Below are 18,695 nucleotides of genomic sequence, written 5' to 3'. Positions count from 1 at the left end.
CACAAGCAAAGAGCGGAAGGGGTCGGTCACAGCCACCGCCTACCGCCTTCTCTTTCGTTCTTCTCTTCTTCAATGACGCGCACCGCCTTTCAAAGTGGACAACGGCCCCACCGCCCAAAAGCCCCAAAGCCCAAAGTCTGAAGGCGCCCCGGCCTGCCCCTGTCTCACGTGATCCCCCATAAGCGACACCTCAGCAACGACAACAGCGGACCTCCTGAGGTCACTTCCGCTTCTTCAGATTCCCCTCCTCTCCTCCCTTCCCTCCCATCTCCCTCGTTCTCTTTCCTATCTCACTTGATTTCTGACACTCTCCTTACCACTTTCCATTTTCCTGGTTTCCTTGCGTGGCGTTTCGTTGGGCGGACAAGGTCGTGCTGCGGCCTAAGTAAATATGGCACCTCTGCCCATCAAGTTCACAGAATTGGTCAATGTATGTCGCGAATTTCCTCCGGTTCCTTTTTCCTTGCATGCATTGCAAATACTGACAGCTTCATCTCTACACAGTTGACCAATGTCGGCATTGCGGTATGTCTCACCTTGCTTTCCCCTCAGAGGCTACGTCACGGCGAGCTCCAATTACAAGGCGGATCTCTTCGGTTGCGCTCAGCATACATTGCCAGTTCATGGTGGCTAGTTACTGACATAGTGCGCGCTTTCTAGCAAGCATCTATTGGCTTCACCTCATGTGTAAGTGGCTCGAAACCCGGGTCAAAACAAATTATGATAGCACGCGGCTGACGGAGGCCATGGCCACATTGCAATAGACTCTCGAATCGGATCACTACGTCTGCGTTCGCCAGAAACTCGATGAAGATGATAAGCCACAAGTCATCATTGTTGACTTGAAAAACAACAATGAGGTCATGCGGCGACCGATCAATGCGGACAGTGCTATCATGCACTGGAGCAAGAACATCATTGCCCTCAAGGCCCAGGGCCGAACGATCCAGATCTTCGACCTTGGAGCAAAGCAGAAGCTCAAGTCGGCTGTGATGAACGAAGATATCGTCTACTGGAAGTGGTTCAGCGAGAAGTCCCTGGGTCTGGTTACCGACACCTCCGTTTACCACTGGGACGTTTACGATGCTACCCAGCAGAACCCGGTGAAGATGTTCGATCGTCTTCCCAATCTTTCGGTACGTGGGATTTGCAATTATTGTGGGGTTTGATAGGAGTCACGATACTGATTTACGGGTTACTAGGGATGTCAAATCATCAACTACCGAGTCAACTCCGAAGAAAAGTGGATGGTCGTGGTCGGCATCAGTCAACAACAGGGCCGTGTTGTGGGATCAATGCAACTTTATTCCAAGGAGCGCGGCATCTCACAGTTCATTGAGGGCCATGCCGCCGCCTTCGCCGACATCAACGTCGAAGGCTCTGCCTTGCCCCATCACCTCTTCACTTTCGCTGTCAGAACTCAGACCGGTGCCAAGCTCCAGATTGCCGAGATTGATCACCAAGAACCGAACCCCCGATTTCAGAAGAAGGCCGTCGAAGTATACTTCCCCCAAGAGGCGGTCAATGATTTCCCCGTGGCAATGCAGGTGTCTACCAAATATGATGTGGTATACCTCGTCACCAAATACGGATTTATTCACCTCTACGATCTCGAGACTGGTACTTGTATCTTCATGAACCGCATTTCCAGTGAGACTATCTTCACCACTGCGTCAGATAATGACGGTGCTGGCTTGGTCGGTGTCAACCGCAAGGGTCAGGTTCTGGCTGTCAGTGTTGACGAGAACACGATCATCGATTATTTGATGAACAACCCCGCTATGTCGTCTCTTGCAGTGAAGTTAGCTTCTCGGGCCGGACTCCCGGGAGCCGACCACCTTTACCAGCAGCAGTTTGATACCCTCGTCAACTCAGGTAACTTTGCCGAGGCCGCTAAGGTTGCTGCGAACTCTCCACGAGGATTCCTCCGCACCCCAGAGACCATCAATCGCTTCAAGAACGCTCCCCAGACTGGCCAAATGTCTGTCATTCTGCAGTACTTCGGTATGCTGCTGGACAAGGGGTCCCTTAACCGATACGAGAGTGTGGAGCTTGTACGGCCTGTACTGCAGCAGAACCGTAAGCATTTGTTGGAGAAGTGGATGCGCGAGAATAAGTTGGAGTCTTCTGAGGAGCTTGGAGATATCATTCGCCCATACGACATGAACCTCGCTCTTGGTGTCTATCTCCAGGCTAATGTTCCCAACAAGGTTGTCGCTGGTTTTGCTGAAACCGGTCAATTCGAGAAGATTCTTGCTTACTCTAAGCAAGTTGGCTATCAGCCCGACTATACCCAGCTCCTGCAGCACATCGTGCGTGTTAACCCCGAGAAAGGCGCAGAGTTTGCCACGCAGCTTGCCAACGAGGAATCTGGTGCTCTCGTCGACCTTGACCGAGTTGTCGATGTCTTCCTGTCTCAAAACATGATCCAGCAAGCCACTTCCTTCCTCCTTGATGCACTGAAGGACAACAAGCCCGAGCATGGTGCTCTCCAGACTCGTCTCCTGGAGATGAATTTGGTGAATGCGCCGCAGGTGGCGGATGCCATCCTTGGCAACGAGATCTTCACCCACTACGATCGCCCTCGTATTGCCCAGCTGTGCGAGAATGCCGGTCTCATCCAGCGTGCTCTCGAAAACACCGAGGACTCTGCCGTGATTAAGCGCAACATTGTCAAGACTGACAAGCTAAGCCCTGAGTGGTTGATGACCTACTTCGGCCGCTTGTCTGTAGAGCAGACTCTCGACTGCATGGACACCATGCTTGAGGCCAACATTCGCCAGAACCTGCAGGCTGTTGTTCAGATTGCCACTAAGTTCTCTGATCTTCTTGGTTCCAACCGCCTCATCGATCTCTTCGAAAAGTACCGCACTGCTGAGGGTCTTTACTACTATCTCGGCAGCATTGTCAATCTCAGCGAGGACTCGGAGGTGCATTTCAAGTACATCGAGGCCGCTACTGCTATGGGCCAAGTGACTGAAGTCGAGCGTATCTGTCGCGAGAGCAACTACTATAACCCAGAGAAAGTGAAGAACTTCCTGAAGGAGGCGCATCTGACTGAGCAGCTGCCTCTGATTATCGTCTGCGATCGTTTCAACTTCATTCACGATCTGGTGCTGTACCTGTATCAGAACCAGCAGTTTAAGTCCATTGAAGTCTACGTACAGCGTGTCAACCCCTCCCGTGCTCCCGCTGTGGTTGGTGGTCTTCTGGATGTTGACTGCGAGGAGAGTATCATTAAGAACCTCCTGTCTACCGTCGACCCATCTGTTATTCCCATTGATGAGCTCGTCTCTGAGGTTGAGAGCCGCAACCGCCTCAAGTTGCTTTTGCCCTTCCTCGAGGCTACTTTGGCTACCGGCAACCAGCAGCAGGCTGTTTACAACGCCCTTGCCAAGATCTATATCGACAGCAACAACAACCCGGAGAAGTTCCTCAAGGAGAACGATATGTATGATACTTTGACTGTCGGCAAGTACTGTGAGAAGCGTGACCCCAACCTCGCCTATATTGCCTACAGCAAGGGCCAGAATGACTTGGAGCTCATCAGTATCACCAATGAGAACTCCATGTACCGTGCTCAGGCTCGCTACCTGGTTGAGCGTGCGGACTCTGAGATCTGGAACTTTGTCCTGAGCGAGAACAACATGCACCGCCGCTCACTTGTCGACCAGGTTATTGCCACCGCCGTTCCTGAGTCCACCGAGCCCGACAAGGTATCTGTCGCTGTCAAGTGCTTCCTCGAGGCTGATCTCCCTGGTGAGCTGATTGAGCTGCTGGAGAAGATCATCCTCGAGCCCTCTCCCTTCAGCGACAATGCTAGCTTGCAGAATCTGCTCATGTTGACCGCCGCCAAGGCCGACAAGGGTCGTTTGATGGATTATATTCACCAACTCAACGAGTTCTCTGCTGATGAAATTGCCGAAATGTGCATTGGAGTTGGTCTTTATGAGGAGGCTTTCGAAATCTTCAAGAAGGTCAACAACCAGCTTGCCGCTGTCAATGTCCTCGTCGAGAACATTGTTAGCATTGATCGCGCTCAGGAGTTTGCGGAACGTGTTGAGCTGTCGGAAGTCTGGAGCAAGGTCGCCAAGGCTCAGCTGGATGGCCTTCGTGTGTCTGATTCGATTGAATCCTACATTCGTGCTGAGGACCCGTCCAACTACCTTGAAGTGATTGAAACCGCGACCCATGCTGGTAAAGACGAGGATCTTGTTAAGTTCCTGCGCATGGCTCGTAAGACTCTACGTGAGCCCGCCATCGACACCGGCCTTGCCTTCTGCTTCGCTCGTCTGGATCAGCTTGCCGAGCTTGAAGACTTCCTTCGATCCACCAACGTTGCGGATGTCGAGGCATCCGGTGACAAGGCTTACGAGGAAGGCTACCACCAGGCCGCTAAGATCTTCTTCACTAGTATCTCCAACTGGGCCAAGCTGGCTACTACCTTAGTTCACCTAGAGGAATACCAGGCTGCTGTGGAATGTGCCCGCAAGGCCAACAGTGTTAAGGTCTGGAAGCAGGTCAACGAGGCCTGCGTTGACAAGAAGGAGTTTCGCCTTGCCCAAATTTGTGGTCTAAACCTCATTGTCCACGCCGAAGAGTTGCAGACCCTTGTCCGTCAGTATGAGCGTAACGGTTACTTCGATGAGCTCATCGCTGTCCTCGAGGCCGGTCTTGGTCTGGAGCGTGCTCACATGGGTATGTTTACCGAGCTGGGCATTGCTCTGTCCAAGTACCACCCCGATCGTGTGATGGAACACCTCAAGCTCTTCTGGTCTCGCATCAACATCCCCAAGATGATCCGTGCCTCTGAGGAGGCCAACCTTTGGCCCGAGCTGGTCTTCCTGTACTGCCACTACGATGAGTGGGACAACGCTGCTCTGGCGATGATGGAGCGTGCGGCCGATGCCTGGGAGCACCACTCCTTCAAGGACATCATTGTCAAAGTTGCCAATTTGGAGATTTACTACCGCGCACTCAACTTCTATCTGCAGGAACAGCCTTTGCTCATCACCGACCTGCTCCAAGCCCTTACTGCACGCATTGACGTCAACCGCGTTGTGCGCATCTTCCAGAGCTCCGACAACATTCCTTTGATTAAGCCTTTCTTGCTGAACGTTCAAACTCAGAACAAGCGGGCTGTCAACGATGCCATCAACGAGCTTCTGATTGAGGAGGAGGACTATAAGACCCTGCGTGACTCCGTGGACAACTATGACAACTTTGATGCCGTGGAACTCGCCCAGCGTTTGGAGAAGCACGACTTGATCTTCTTCCGCCAGATTGCCGCCAGCATCTACCGTAATAACAAGCGGTGGGAGAAGTCAATTGCGCTTTCCAAGCAGGACAAGCTCTACAAGGATGCCATCGAGACTGCTGCCATCTCTGCTAAGTCCGAGGTGGTGGAGGATCTCCTTCGTTACGTATGTTTTTTTTTTTGTTTATTGCTTATCTTCATGTTCATCTCGCTAACAACCTGTCTATAGTTCGTCGACATTGGCAGCCGCGAGTGCTACGTGGGCATGCTGTATGCTTGCTACGACCTGATCCGTCCGGACGTGATCATGGAGATTTCCTGGCGCAAGGGCCTGCATGACTTTACCATGCCCTTCATGATCAACTTCCTCTGCGAGCAAACCCGCACCATCGAGATGCTCAAGAAGGACAACGAGGAGCGCAAGTCCCGCGAGAAGACGCAGAAGACCGAGGAGGACAACACTCCTATCCTGGGTGGCTCACGATTGATGCTGACCCAGGGCCCCGCGCCTTCGGCCAGCCCGATGCCGTACGGCCAGCAGGCCAATGGTATCACTCCTCAAGCCACCGGATACCGTGCGTTCTAGAGCGGCGTGCCCTTGATTATTTGCCCTTTTTATTATTTTTCGTATGTGTAACATAAAGCGACGTGACGACTCTTGGTGCGAGCAAAAGACATGAGACTGGTGGCCCTGACAGGCAGTTTGGGTAATTCTTCATTGCCATTGAGACCGTCAAGGAACGGATGGGAACGTTTTCTTCATGGCGGCCCGTTAATTTTGTTTCTCTTTTTCATCTTTCTCTTTTTTTATTATCCAATTGTATTTTGATAGGCTTCTTTTTCAGACTCGTTTTCCATACTTGCAATCACCCCTTTTTTCGATCTTCTTTCACTCGGTCTAGTGTGACCATGCCTTTAGCCCATTTCCTTTTGAATTCCGTAATCGCATGCTCTCCATTGTTAAGCTCCCATAATAACTCCATCAGTTCCTCTATCATTCTTCGGCCCTTAATTATTTGGCTCGCGCTGGCACATATGGAGCATATAAAACCATTATGCCTCATTTAGGTTACTACAAAGCCATCATGCCCCTTCTCTGCTACGAAATCTGCAGCCAAGTGAAGTGAACCATGAACATCTAGTGCATCTTGTTAGGCTAAGCCATGAAGGTGTAGACTGGTATATCAATGCGTGCTCTCCTCAATCGTATTACAGGCAATAGCAAACTCAAAAAGTTCTACCATATTTTTGTCCATTCAAATGTGGAAAGGCTTCAAGAATACAATGAGATAGCCACGATAATGAGTTCATGCCAATTATAAGCTAGTGTTTAGACTGCATTTTTCTTTTAATTTGGTGAAGGAGAAGGCTTTGAATCGCGTGGCTTGGTGAAATGCGGTGGAGCCTTTTCCGCGGGCATAAATCCCTAGTCTAATGGAAATACAGGGATAGTCATTGGTATCTTTCGCCCCGAGAGCCAGGTCTTTATGTAGGTTTGCGTTGTAGACCTGGACCAATAAATGACTATAGAATAGACTTGGACTTCGTATATTCACTTTCCAAGGATCCAGGCCATTCATTGGGCAGCGCATCTACCAGGAACCTGAACAAGGCAGCGTTGACTTCTGCGGGTTTTTCCCATCCCACAAAATGACCTGCGTCGATAGTAACCTCTGTCAAGTTTGAGCAAGCCTCTCTCATTGGCTCTATGAGCCGGGTTATCTTCGTAGCACAAACAAGATCCCATGTCGCATGGACAAACAACACCGGCTGCGTCAACTTCCTTTCCCGACTGCCGTTATATTCCGCATTTCGACGATGATTTAGGTAGTAAGCACAACCTGACCAGAAACCTGTCCTCTGCATGTCCTTCGTGAAAGAATCGAGGACATCGGCTGGAAGAGTCGTCGGCCCTAATTGGTCGACACTTGGTGGTTTGGGCCTGCCACCCATCATTCCCTTCTTGCGTATCGTAGCCATCAAGTGAGGAACACTCAAGTCTGGTCGCGACGTTGGCTTTTGAGCAATAGCCTTGCAGTACCCAGCGATATCACGGTGGTACCATTCCACAGCCTTCTCAAAATTCTCTTCGTAATTCTTCATATAGTCCCACTGTCCATATTCGTATTGATCTGCGGGGTAGAGTTTCCGGTCTACCAACGGTAGGAAGCCATCCCAGCCAAGTTCGAGGGTCGAATATGGCACACACATACTCACTAGAGCCTTGACAGTTTCGGGGTGCTGGATCGCGACCGAGGAAGTCACGCCCGAACCCCAGTCGTGACCAACCCAAACGGCAGCGCGGCGGCCTGTGTCGGCTAGCAGGGCCATCATACCCTCCACAAGAGCTTCCTGACAGTAGTCGTCCACGACTCGCCGGGCTGTTGACTGTCCATAGCCGGGCATGTCAGGGGCGATAGCCCGGAAGCCTACCGAGGCGAATGCATTGAGTTGAGCTTTCCACGTGATGGCAGTAGCAGGCCATCCGTGAATGAATAGAATCAATGGGCCATCGACCGGGCCAGTGGCCAGGTAATGTATCTTCTTGCTTCCTCCCGCGTAGGTAACATCGTGGTGTGTTATGGTAGCCATACCAGTAGTCAAAACTTGAGTTTCCAGTTTATTCGTGGAGCAATATGGAAAGCTGATTCTTGCGACTATTTATTTCTTTCAGGTGAGGGGTTACACTAAAATGGCTGGAATAGGTAGACCCACAATTCCATCAGGATGAACATACGAGAGCCCCAGTATTGGGATCGGATGCTACCATTTTCAATTTTGGCCCCAAGGTGACTTGGCAAATCGCGACATGTGTTTCTCTCTCTCATGTCGGGTCTTGCTAGCTTATCCGGGCAGCCACCTAGAAAGCCTAGGGTGAGCTATTGCTCCTATTTCAGATGCTTCCGTGAATTTTTGTTGGCCTTGGGAGTTACACTTGAATTCGATATCGGCTTCCACGCGATACACTGACAATATTCTCAAGAACTCTACTTCAAAAGGTGGCATGGCACGCCTTATATGATAAACACAAGGGTAACCCCAATTCAGCGGTCGAGAAATTTGTGGGTCAGCTTCCTGGAGGATCAGCGGCGCATGCGACGTACAATTGATGGCGACCCTGAGAGATCCCACCAGTTTTCGACAGACCCGAACCATTCTGGAGACCGTTTGAGATCCTTTTCGGCCTCTCCGGCTATGCCAAATGGCTTCCTGACCTCAGCTGTCCGTTTGGATACAATCCTGAAGTACTTTAGGATCGACTTCTCCGTACCCAATTCTCTTCTCTCTTTAGTAGATCCCGGATCTATCCGGCGTTCATTAGAAATACATAATTCTTTGCTCCATGTTCCTGCTTGCTAAGCATCCTTCCCGCGGTGTCTTTCACTTCCTGTTGATTTGGCCCAATTCGTCATCAAAAAAATTAGTTAGTTATTGGAAACAAACCAAGATTGAACGGGCGTTCTCCACAGCGATGTTAGCAGTGTTAGAAAAATAATCTCGGACCCCCTGTCGCCCATCTCCCTATCTGCAATGAATAAGGTTCTGTCCCTCAACATTTTGAACTGTTAATCGCTATCTAGTAGGGCATATCCACCATATGGTCTCAAAAGTCACCGTCGCCCATTTTGACATGATCAGTTAAATGTTTCAGCAGAGGATCTGGTCCTTCTCAAACTTACTGAGCTTTTGGCGCTAATAATTGTTTATGCGTGATCATGAGTATGTTTTCATAATATGCGTTTGGCGTAGTCGGTATTGGTGTTTGGCAAGAGAGAAGCTAGGCGCCCAAAATGTCTTGTTCACATCAAAGGAACCCCAAATCTGGCAGCTTTTACAATTTTGATATCTGAAGGGCTATTATACTCCAACAAATTCTGACTCCTATAGGAATCCAATAAGATAAGTCTATATACGGCATTCGAGTTTCTTCCTTATCAGACTTCTTTTCCATATATCCACATCATATGTCATTCATATATCCATGAACAAGTCAGCGATGGCAAAATGTGATGGAGCGCGCGAAGATAATGAAGATATAACAACAGCTATGCTGGATGAGAGACACGCCGATCTTGCGAAGGGCATCAAATGACCCTAACACGTACACCCTTGGATCTGTTGGCGCGTTTAATTTATTTATAGCTTGTCTCCCGAAAGGACAGACCGACAACAATCCTGCAGCCACCGTTATTGTATAGATGAGCTCCACTTTTTCATCGGAAGATTTGGTCTAATGGTTGGCATCGGTGGTGGTGTTCCGCCCAAGGGGAGACTCCGCGACGTGGTTTGTCAGTACACCATCTGGTCAGCTCCCTGGCGTGGTCCACTGGGATATGGGCTAAGCAAACGAAGGCGGGGGCTTTGAGCGGACCGGATCATTGAACAATCCTCCAACATCGCTACTAACAGCTATATCGAAGTTGGAGACGGAGTACGAATTGACCGGATCAAAGATACCGGAGAATCTCCATGCGCGGAAAGAGAGATGGCCAAGGCTGGCGCCGAAGTATTCGAGATCGAATCTACTCGAGAATGTTCTATTTAAAAATGATTACAGCAATGCAAGTGCGAGGTCCAGGGATTGTGAACTCCCCTCGGATGATGGACAAGGAGACGAGGAAGTGAACTGCCGATTCTGTGACACGGCCAAGACCGAGAGGAAACCCAGAGATATGCGTGTACAGTACAGTCTTATTGCGTCCGGTAACCGGGTCATCAAGGGCGCTGTCTTCCGAGAAACTCTCAACAAGGACCTCGGCGGTCGTGTTCTCTGTGTCGAAATGGAAGCGGTCGGGCTGATGAACAATTTTCCGTGCGTTGTCATTCGAGGAATCTGTGACTAGGCGTATTTGCACAAAAATAAAAATCAAAAATCAAAAAAAAGGCAAGAGCATGCTACTGCTGTAACGGCTGCATTTGCAAAAGGACTACTCGAATATGTCCAGACCAATGACGTTGCCGGAGAGCGCCCAGTGAAGGACGTCCTTCACTACAGATAGCCAATCTTCAGTCTCCCGAGGGCTTCGTTGACAAGTTTCTGATTACATTCTAGTTCTTATCACTGCGTCAAGGATCGAAGGGGATTTCGAAACGATGACATCGAAATTGAACAGAAAAGAAGATTTGAAGATGTCCAACTGGGCTCACATCACTTGACAGGTATTCCAGAAAAGCGACTACCTCAAAAAAAAAAAAAGGAAATAGGACCCGGACAATTGGCCTCGAAGCTAAAAAGAGGTTGTAACAAAGGTTCAGACATCGTCGATAGAATTGATTCATTTGCCTGTCAAAAAGGATGGCGGGACTTCCCTCGAAAACATTTTAAGATCGCTTTCAACTTTCATGCTTACCTCTGGCAACTGGGCCTTCAGGGTCAGAGTCAACGAAATGATTTTTTTTTCGACCGAGTGCCCTAGTCCGGTGAGCAATTAGAAATTAAGATTAGGCTAAATCAGTTGACTCCTGGCCTACCGGCAGGCTTTAACCCTAAATGATTGCATCCGAGGTCCACCTATACATCTGACCAGGGATGTACGCCCAAACGCAGGAAACCGATATGAAGTAGTATCCTTATCCAGAGGGATTTCTCTTCATCCGTCCTGCTTACGAGCTAGTATTTCAGCACAGAGTTCTGTGGAACCAAAGGTCTGAATAGTGCACTCACGCCGCTGTCCACATTCAGGTAAGCTCGCACATTATCCTCCTGCAACACTTGGCACCTGGAATGTGGACACAGGAATGGTTCCATCCATCTCTATCAGCTGACAAGTGTGATATCCTAGTCCCAGTCCCAGCCGCAGCTCTAATCACGATCCCTCCCAATCCCTCCCAATCCCTCCCCCCGCCAAGCCCGCCAAGGACAATCATTCGCAACCCTCCCTAGCCCCCTCCCCGCTCTCTGCAAATATCCTCTGCAGCGCCCAGTCCTGCAACATGCCCCCTAGTTTTGAAATGTCACTCCGCCATGACGCCGGGTTGCACATCTCCCGCGGTGTGGTTCAGATTGGGTGGCTTGGCGCACTTTTTGTTTCGCGGGTTGGGCGGATTGAGGGTATCTTGGCGAGACTATTGGAAAGGCACACGCCCTGGTCGGTGGCTAGATGGGTCTCTATTTGATAGTTGGACGGTAGATCATTCGCACACCTTTTCAGTGTACTCCGTATGGAGTACATAGTGCCAGATTTCCAGACTTCGCCAAGCAATAGTTTACCATTCGTAGAGGCCTAGATAGGCAGACTGGAGTCGAGCGCCCCCGGGCGCGTGGAGGATGGACGATGAAATAGTGGAGATCTAGATATGCCTCTGCACATCGCAAACGCACTAAACCATGCATCATGATGGCGTTGGTACAGGCGCATACAGGGATCCTATCCGTACCGCCGGCGAGGATTTCGAGAACCCCCCTCCCCCCCCTCTCAAGTCCAGTAAAAGACGCCTCCCGTTTGTCCGGGTGTTGCTAGTGTTGCTAATCGCTTCGCGCTCGTTGGCTTCTCCCGATCCCTGTCATATCCTGGCCACAGCTCTCGGTCAAGACCTTTTCCCCTCCTCTTCTTCCCTTAGTCCTATCGGTACATTGGCACTTTTCGGCCTCGGCCTCAACGTCACCGGCTGGAGGGAGCCGAGATGCGCGCGGGGAAGATTTTAACCCGGTTCCGCGAACGCGCGGTCGGCACGCCCGTCGATGGTGGATATTGGCAGAATGGGAGAGAGTGGCAGTGACTTTTTCCGCAAAATTGAGAAAGACCTTGTGACATAGCTCTAGAGGTGCCTGGAGGGTTAGATGCGGCTTAGGTATGTGGGGATGATTGAGAGGGCTTGGTTTTGTAGGATTTGATTCGGTATGGAACTGAGGGCGTGGAACCCAATCCGAAAAAGAAATATGGAGAAGAGAAAGAGGAATTTGGGGGGGAGCTGGCGGGACTGGGGAGGGGGCCAATGTGGGACGATCTCGAACTGGAAGAGGGACCTTGGGGTTTGGGGTTGGGTTCCATGCAGGTTTTGCGTGATCGAAGACTCAGATGGAGGGAATTGCAGACGCAGGGGATGACATCGAGGCGGAAGCGAGTATCTGTAAGATAAGCATTGCATGGGCAATTGATTGGATTCCAAGACGGGATTATGGTTAGCGGTGGAAGAACTTTACTTCCAAGACTTCTTCCAAGACTTGGAGGACTGGGCAGGGAACACTCGCTGGGAAGCTGCTTATCGGACAGGGATGGTTCGTGTATTCGTGTACGGAGTACGGGGTATACTGGCTGTGGTTGGCTTCGCTCTGGTCAGACTACGTAGCTTCCCTAATGGGGGGTGAAAAAACAAACCAAAAGCAGTGAGAAGACACCCCAGAGCACAGGCTACGACGAGTCATAATACAGGCTAAGCTGGACGGACGGACGGAAGGAGAGGGGTGCATACAGCATACATGGCTAGATGTACGGAGTCGTATGAGCAGAGAGAACAGTTTTGTTGAGAAATCATTGAAGCTATTGAAATTGGCATTGTGAGTGCGACTAGTGCTCACAGGTGCTCAAAGATGATCAGAGATCTCCGGATCTCCGGGGTCGTATGGCGGCTTATCCGCCGGGGAATATCTATCACGACGGAAAATATATATTTTGGTTATCAATTGCGGGCTGGTGTTTAGGAGTGGCAGAGATGGTAGGGGCCCCCCGGCCGCCTGCCTCGGTATGCCGCGGCGCTTGGCCCTGTCCTTGGCCTTTCGACATCTCCCCCCCCCGTCACGGCAACGGGAGATCATCGTCGCCAAGTGGGAGAGAGTGAGGCGTCAGGTCGCGACGGCGATGAACCCGCCCCCCTGCGAGTCGACTTGACCCCCTCTCGGTGAATCGGAAGGAGACACCGAGGAAATTTCCAAGACCGGAGACTACGGGGCTACGTCGTCGCTCTATACTCCGAGAGGTAGGTTGCGCGCCCTCGTCCGTCATGGTCGGAGACGAGCAGGAGATCCTTTCCTCTAGAGAAAGACACGCATGACCGGTCACACATTTCGCGGGACCGCCTGGCAGGACGGGGCAACAAGTCCTCGTGGACTTCGGTTCCCTCTCCGATGCGGGAACGGGACCTTGGCCTGGGACCTGGACGGGGCTGGAAGAAGGGGGGGGGGGAAGGGAAGGGGCCATGGGATCAACACGAAAATAGTAGGGTCAACCCCCCTCATTGGAGTGAATTGAGTCTCATGAGTCAATTGACTTTCAAAGACCGGAGGATGCGATCGTGGTTGTCCGTAACGGGGAAAAATCGCAAGGGGAACGACAGTGGACAGAGGAGGGTTTCGGAATGAACTTCCCCGAGGTCAACTCGGGCCACCTTTGGGGGGCATAGACTTCCACAAGAGGAGCGAGCTTCCAACGTGAGGAATCGGAGAGGGTGATTGGTCCCCGGAAAGAGTTCGTCAGACATCGAGAGTTCTCCGAGTCTCCCCCGGACCAACTCCAGGTTTCCCGACGATATCCGCAGTGCGCTCGACTGGTCAACGAATCTGGAACTAGCCTTTTCTTTTCGTTAGACGCCCTAGGGGGAACATGCTCCATTCCCCGGCACCAGGAACCTGGGGGAGGAAAGGCCCGAGGACCCGAGGTTGTTTTCGTGGGACCCGCGATCACCCTGTCAACGCAAAGTCGCGTTTTTTTCTTCAGATTCGGGTGGATTAGGCTCAGGACCGATGAGATCATCGGAGGATCTTGTCGCCGATTTCGCGTCGAGGCCCGTCTGTATAGAGCCGGGAGCGGGGAGATACCAGGGTGGAACCACGACGCAAGAGACCGGTAAGCGCAAAAGCAATGACAGTTCTAATCGCATAAAATCAGAGCATAGAAAAAAAAAGTAACCATCTGCCCCGCCGGAATAGGCGACCAAGACCCTTGGAAGTGTCGACTAGCAGAGTCGTTCGGTGTGCCGGTGAGAACTTGAAGTCACGGGGAAGTCACGGGCTGGGGGAGCCAAGGCGGTCAGCGCTGTTACCTCATTCCTGGAGTCATGGATGTACCGATGGACCGAAGTGCCGGTCTGGAATTTCCATCGAGGGGGAACGGGTGGATCATTGGATAATATTGGATAATTCGCAAGGCATGATTTCTGAAATGGGATTCGATTATAGATCGTATTATTCTACAATTAGGTATTACTATTAGGTGTGGTATGGGATACGGTACCAGCCCGTTCCACCCAAACCCACTCGCCCCCGGACGTGATGCTGCAGATCCGCCCGTGATCGCATATGCTTCCCTCCCCCCCCCCCTCGCCTTTATCTTGCCCCTCAACCCCCAAATAGCCGCTGGCCTTTTTTTTTCTTCCCCTGCCTATTTCAATCCTTTTCCCACCCCTCTCCCTTTCTCTTCCATCCATCTCAGGGTCTTTGTCTGTATTCTGACCCTGTACGAGTGCAAGTGATTGCGCTGAATTCTGCCGAAACCGGCCTGGGGTCTTATCTGGAGCTTCAATCCCAGTAGCTTTCCAACATCGTGAGTCACGCCGACGCTCTCCTCGTCTTCCATCGAGAGCGGTGCAATTGACACTGGTTTCTCTTTCGCATCCTAGCACCCCTGTATAAAAATCCATACCCCCCTTCTCTCCCTCCCTCTCTTCCTCTTTCTATCACCATGGCTGCCCCGCACCGCCAACCCGAGGACGCCATCGATGACTCCGAGTTCATCGAGGATCACTCGGAGCATCACCAGGATTCCGTCCACCGGCGCCTGCGTGCAAACTCGACCATCATGCACTTCCAGAAGATCCTTGTCGCCAACCGTGGTGAGATCCCCATTCGAATCTTCCGTACTGCCCACGAGCTGTCCCTCCAGACGGTCGCCGTCTTCTCCCATGAGGACCGCCTGGGCATGCACCGTCAAAAGGCCGATGAGGCTTACATGATTGGTCGGCGGGGGCAATATACCCCTGTGGGAGCCTACCTGGCTGGCGATGAGATCATTAAGATCGCCCAGGATCACGGTGTGCACCTGATCCACCCCGGCTACGGTTTCCTGTCGGAGAACGCCGAGTTTGCCCGAAACGTTGAGAAGGCGGGCATTGTTTTCGTGGGCCCAACCCCGGACACCATTGAGCGTCTGGGTGACAAGGTCTCCGCTCGCCAACTGGCCATCAAGTGCAATGTCCCGGTTGTCCCCGGTACGGAGGGGCCCGTTGAGCGCTATGAGGACGTGAAGTCCTTCACTGATACCTATGGCTTCCCCATCATCATCAAGGCTGCCTTCGGTGGTGGTGGCCGTGGTATGCGTGTCGTCCGCGACCAGGCCTCGCTCCGGGACTCCTTCGAGCGTGCCACCTCCGAGGCCAAGTCGGCCTTCGGAAATGGCACCGTCTTCGTCGAGCGCTTCCTCGACAAACCCAAGCACATTGAGGTCCAGCTGCTCGGTGACAACCAGGGCAACGTGGTCCACCTGTTCGAGCGTGACTGCTCCGTCCAGCGTCGTCACCAGAAGGTCGTTGAGATCGCCCCTGCCAAGGACCTCCCTGTCGACGTCCGGGACAAGATTCTGGCTGATGCCGTTCGCCTGGCCAAGTCTGTCAACTACCGCAACGCTGGTACTGCTGAGTTCCTGGTGGACCAGCAGAACCGCTACTACTTCATTGAGATCAACCCTCGTATTCAGGTCGAGCACACCATCACTGAGGAGATCACTGGCATCGATATCGTTGCTGCTCAGATTCAGATCGCCGCTGGTGCCACTCTCGAGCAGCTGGGTCTGACCCAGGACCGCATCTCCACCCGCGGTTTCGCTATTCAGTGCCGTATCACCACCGAAGATCCCTCCAAGGGCTTCTCCCCTGACACTGGTAAGATTGAGGTGTACCGATCTGCCGGTGGTAACGGTGTCCGTCTCGATGGTGGTAACGGTTTCGCCGGTGCGATCATCACCCCTCACTACGATTCCATGCTGGTCAAGTGTACTTGCCGTGGTTCCACCTACGAGATTGTCCGTCGTAAGATGCTGCGTGCTCTGGTTGAGTTCCGTATCCGCGGCGTGAAGACCAACATTCCTTTCTTGGCTTCGCTGCTGAGCCACCCTACCTTCATCGATGGCACCTGCTGGACCACTTTCATCGATGACACCCCCGAGCTGTTTGCCCTGGTCGGCTCTCAGAACCGTGCCCAGAAGCTGCTGGCCTACCTGGGTGACGTCGCTGTTAACGGCAGTAGCATCAAGGGTCAGATTGGCGAGCCCAAGTTCAAGGGCGATATCATCAAGCCCATCCTCAAGGACGCCTCTGGCAATGCTCTTGACGTCTCCGCCCCCTGCCAGAAGGGCTGGAAGCAGATCCTTGACAGTCAAGGCCCGGCTGCTTTCGCCAAGGCTGTGCGTGCCAACAAGGGCTGCTTGATCATGGACACCACCTGGCGTGATGCCCATCAGTCGCTGCTCGCCACCCGTGTGCGTACCATCGACATGCTCAACATTGCCCACGAGACCAGCCATGCCCTGTCCAACGCGTACAGTCTGGAGTGCTGGGGTGGTGCCACCTTCGATGTTGCCATGCGTTTCCTCTACGAGGACCCCTGGGACCGTCTGCGCAAGCTCCGCAAGGCCGTCCCCAACATCCCCTTCCAGATGCTGCTGCGCGGCGCCAACGGTGTGGCATACTCTTCCCTTCCTGACAACGCCATCTACCACTTCTGTAAGCAGGCTAAGAAGTATGGTGTTGACATTTTCCGTGTCTTTGATGCCCTGAACGACGTGGATCAGCTCGAGGTCGGCATCAAGGCTGTTCAGCAGGCCGGCGGTGTGGTTGAGGCCACCATCTGCTACAGTGGTGACATGCTGAACCCCAGCAAGAAATACAACTTGGAGTACTATCTCGCTCTTGCCGACAAGATTGTTTCCATGGGCACCCACGTCCTTGGTATCAAGGATATGGCCGGTGTTCTGAAGCCCCAGGCTGCCCGCCTGCTCATTGGCGCTCTCCGTGAGCGCTACCCCGACCTTCCTATTCACGTTCACACCCACGATTCCGCCGGTACCGGTGTTGCTTCGATGATTGCTTGCGCCCAGGCTGGCGCTGATGCCGTCGATGCTGCTACCGACAGCTTGTCGGGTATGACCTCGCAGCCCAGCATTGGAGCCATTCTTGCCTCCCTCAGTGGTACCGAGCAGGATCCTCAGCTCGACCTGGCCCAGGTCCGCGCTCTGGACACCTACTGGGCTCAGCTTCGTCTGCTCTACTCTCCCTTCGAGGCCGGCCTGACCGGTCCCGATCCCGAGGTCTACGAGCACGAGATCCCCGGTGGTCAGCTGACCAACCTGATCTTCCAGGCTAGCCAGCTGGGTCTGGGTCAGCAGTGGGCCGAGACCAAGAAGGCCTATGAGGCCGCTAATGACCTTCTCGGCGATATCGTCAAGGTCACCCCGACCTCCAAGGTTGTTGGCGATCTGGCTCAGTTCATGGTGTCCAACAAGCTGAGCGAGCAGGACGTCATCGACCGCGCCGGTGAGCTGGACTTCCCCGGCTCTGTGCTCGAGTTCCTGGAGGGCCTGATGGGCCAGCCCTTCGGCGGCTTCCCTGAGCCGCTGCGCTCCCGGGCACTCCGTAACCGTCGGAAGCTCGACAAGCGACCTGGTCTGTATCTGGACCCGCTGGACCTTGTCGGCATCAAGAACCAGATTCGCGAGAAGTTCGGCACTGCTACTGAGTGCGACGTTGCCTCCTACGCCATGTACCCTAAGGTGTTCGAGGACTACCGCAAGTTCGTCGCCAAGTTTGGCGATCTGTCCGTGCTGCCCACTCGCTTCTTCCTGGCTAAGCCTGAGATCGGCGAGGAGTTCCACGTCGAGCTCGAGAAGGGTAAGGTTCTTATCCTGAAGTTGCTGGCTATCGGCCCGCTCTCCGAGCAGACCGGCCAGCGCGAGGTCTTCTACGAAGTCAACGGCGAGGTCCGCCAGGTCAGCGTCGATGACCAGAAGGCCTCTGTCGACAACATCGCCCGTCCCAAGGCTGATGCCGCCGACAGCAGCCAAGTCGGTGCCCCGATGTCCGGTGTTGTGGTTGAGATCCGTGTGCACGACGGCCACGAGGTCAAGAAGGGCGATCCTATCGCCGTGCTGAGCGCTATGAAGATGGTAAGCACAAGCACCAGCCCACCCTCCTCTCCCGATTCAATCATACTAACTTTCTCCAAAGGAAATGGTCATCTCTGCCCCGCACAGCGGAAAGGTCTCCGGCATGCTCGTCAAGGAGGGCGACTCCGTCGACGGCCAGGACCTGATCTGCAAGATCACCAAGGCATAGATGCCGCGGTCTGTCCTGTAGTAGTGAAGATGGAAGGTGGATACAAGAAAAGTGCGGGTCTGCAGGACTCTGGTCTTGTTTTATTTCTGTCTGTGTATAAGCGTCGTGCACGACCTGGTAATGCGCAAAGACTTGAACGAAAGCTTTTTCTTTTTCTTTTTGTTTTATTTCCAGCGTT

The 18,695-nt window shown here is 52.7% G+C and overlaps 5 protein-coding genes across 5 annotated transcripts; 4 read left to right on the top strand and 1 right to left on the bottom strand.

Moving 5' to 3' along the window:
- Window positions 1–391: 391 nt before the first annotated feature.
- N7462_008555 (uncharacterized protein) lies at window positions 392–5,843 on the top strand (the record flags this gene model as incomplete). Its single annotated transcript, XM_057080270.1, has 6 exons — window positions 392–430; window positions 505–525; window positions 661–687; window positions 765–1,136; window positions 1,203–5,423; window positions 5,487–5,843. 6 exons carry the CDS (start codon window positions 392–394, stop codon window positions 5,841–5,843), a joined length of 5,037 nt encoding a protein of 1,678 aa, XP_056930598.1.
- A 938-nt stretch (window positions 5,844–6,781) lies between these two features.
- Window positions 6,782–7,849, bottom strand: N7462_008554 (alpha/beta fold hydrolase; the record flags this gene model as incomplete). The annotated part of the gene is made up of 1 exon (XM_057080269.1): window positions 6,782–7,849. One exon carries the CDS (start codon window positions 7,847–7,849, stop codon window positions 6,782–6,784), a length of 1,068 nt encoding a protein of 355 aa, XP_056930597.1.
- Window positions 7,850–9,491: 1,642 nt separating this feature from the next.
- Window positions 9,492–10,101, top strand: N7462_008553 (uncharacterized protein; the record flags this gene model as incomplete). The annotated part of the gene is made up of 2 exons (XM_057080268.1): window positions 9,492–9,542; window positions 9,679–10,101. 2 exons carry the CDS (start codon window positions 9,492–9,494, stop codon window positions 10,099–10,101), a joined length of 474 nt encoding a protein of 157 aa, XP_056930596.1.
- A 1,484-nt stretch (window positions 10,102–11,585) lies between these two features.
- N7462_008552 (uncharacterized protein) lies at window positions 11,586–11,903 on the top strand (the record flags this gene model as incomplete). Its single annotated transcript, XM_057080267.1, has 1 exon — window positions 11,586–11,903. One exon carries the CDS (start codon window positions 11,586–11,588, stop codon window positions 11,901–11,903), a length of 318 nt encoding a protein of 105 aa, XP_056930595.1.
- A 2,971-nt stretch (window positions 11,904–14,874) lies between these two features.
- On the top strand, window positions 14,875–18,517 carry N7462_008551 (pyruvate carboxylase; the record flags this gene model as incomplete). The annotated part of the gene is made up of 2 exons (XM_057080266.1): window positions 14,875–18,348; window positions 18,410–18,517. 2 exons carry the CDS (start codon window positions 14,875–14,877, stop codon window positions 18,515–18,517), a joined length of 3,582 nt encoding a protein of 1,193 aa, XP_056930594.1.
- Window positions 18,518–18,695: the final 178 nt, after the last annotated feature.

The sequence above is a fragment of the Penicillium macrosclerotiorum genome, assembly GCF_028827735.1.
Source record: "Penicillium macrosclerotiorum strain IBT 26536 chromosome Unknown utg000008l_segment0_segment0, whole genome shotgun sequence".
Classification (NCBI taxonomy): Eukaryota; Fungi; Ascomycota; class Eurotiomycetes; order Eurotiales; family Aspergillaceae; genus Penicillium; species Penicillium macrosclerotiorum.
The sequence above is the reverse complement of the archived record's forward strand: the minus strand, read 5'-3'. Positions and strand labels throughout refer to the sequence as shown.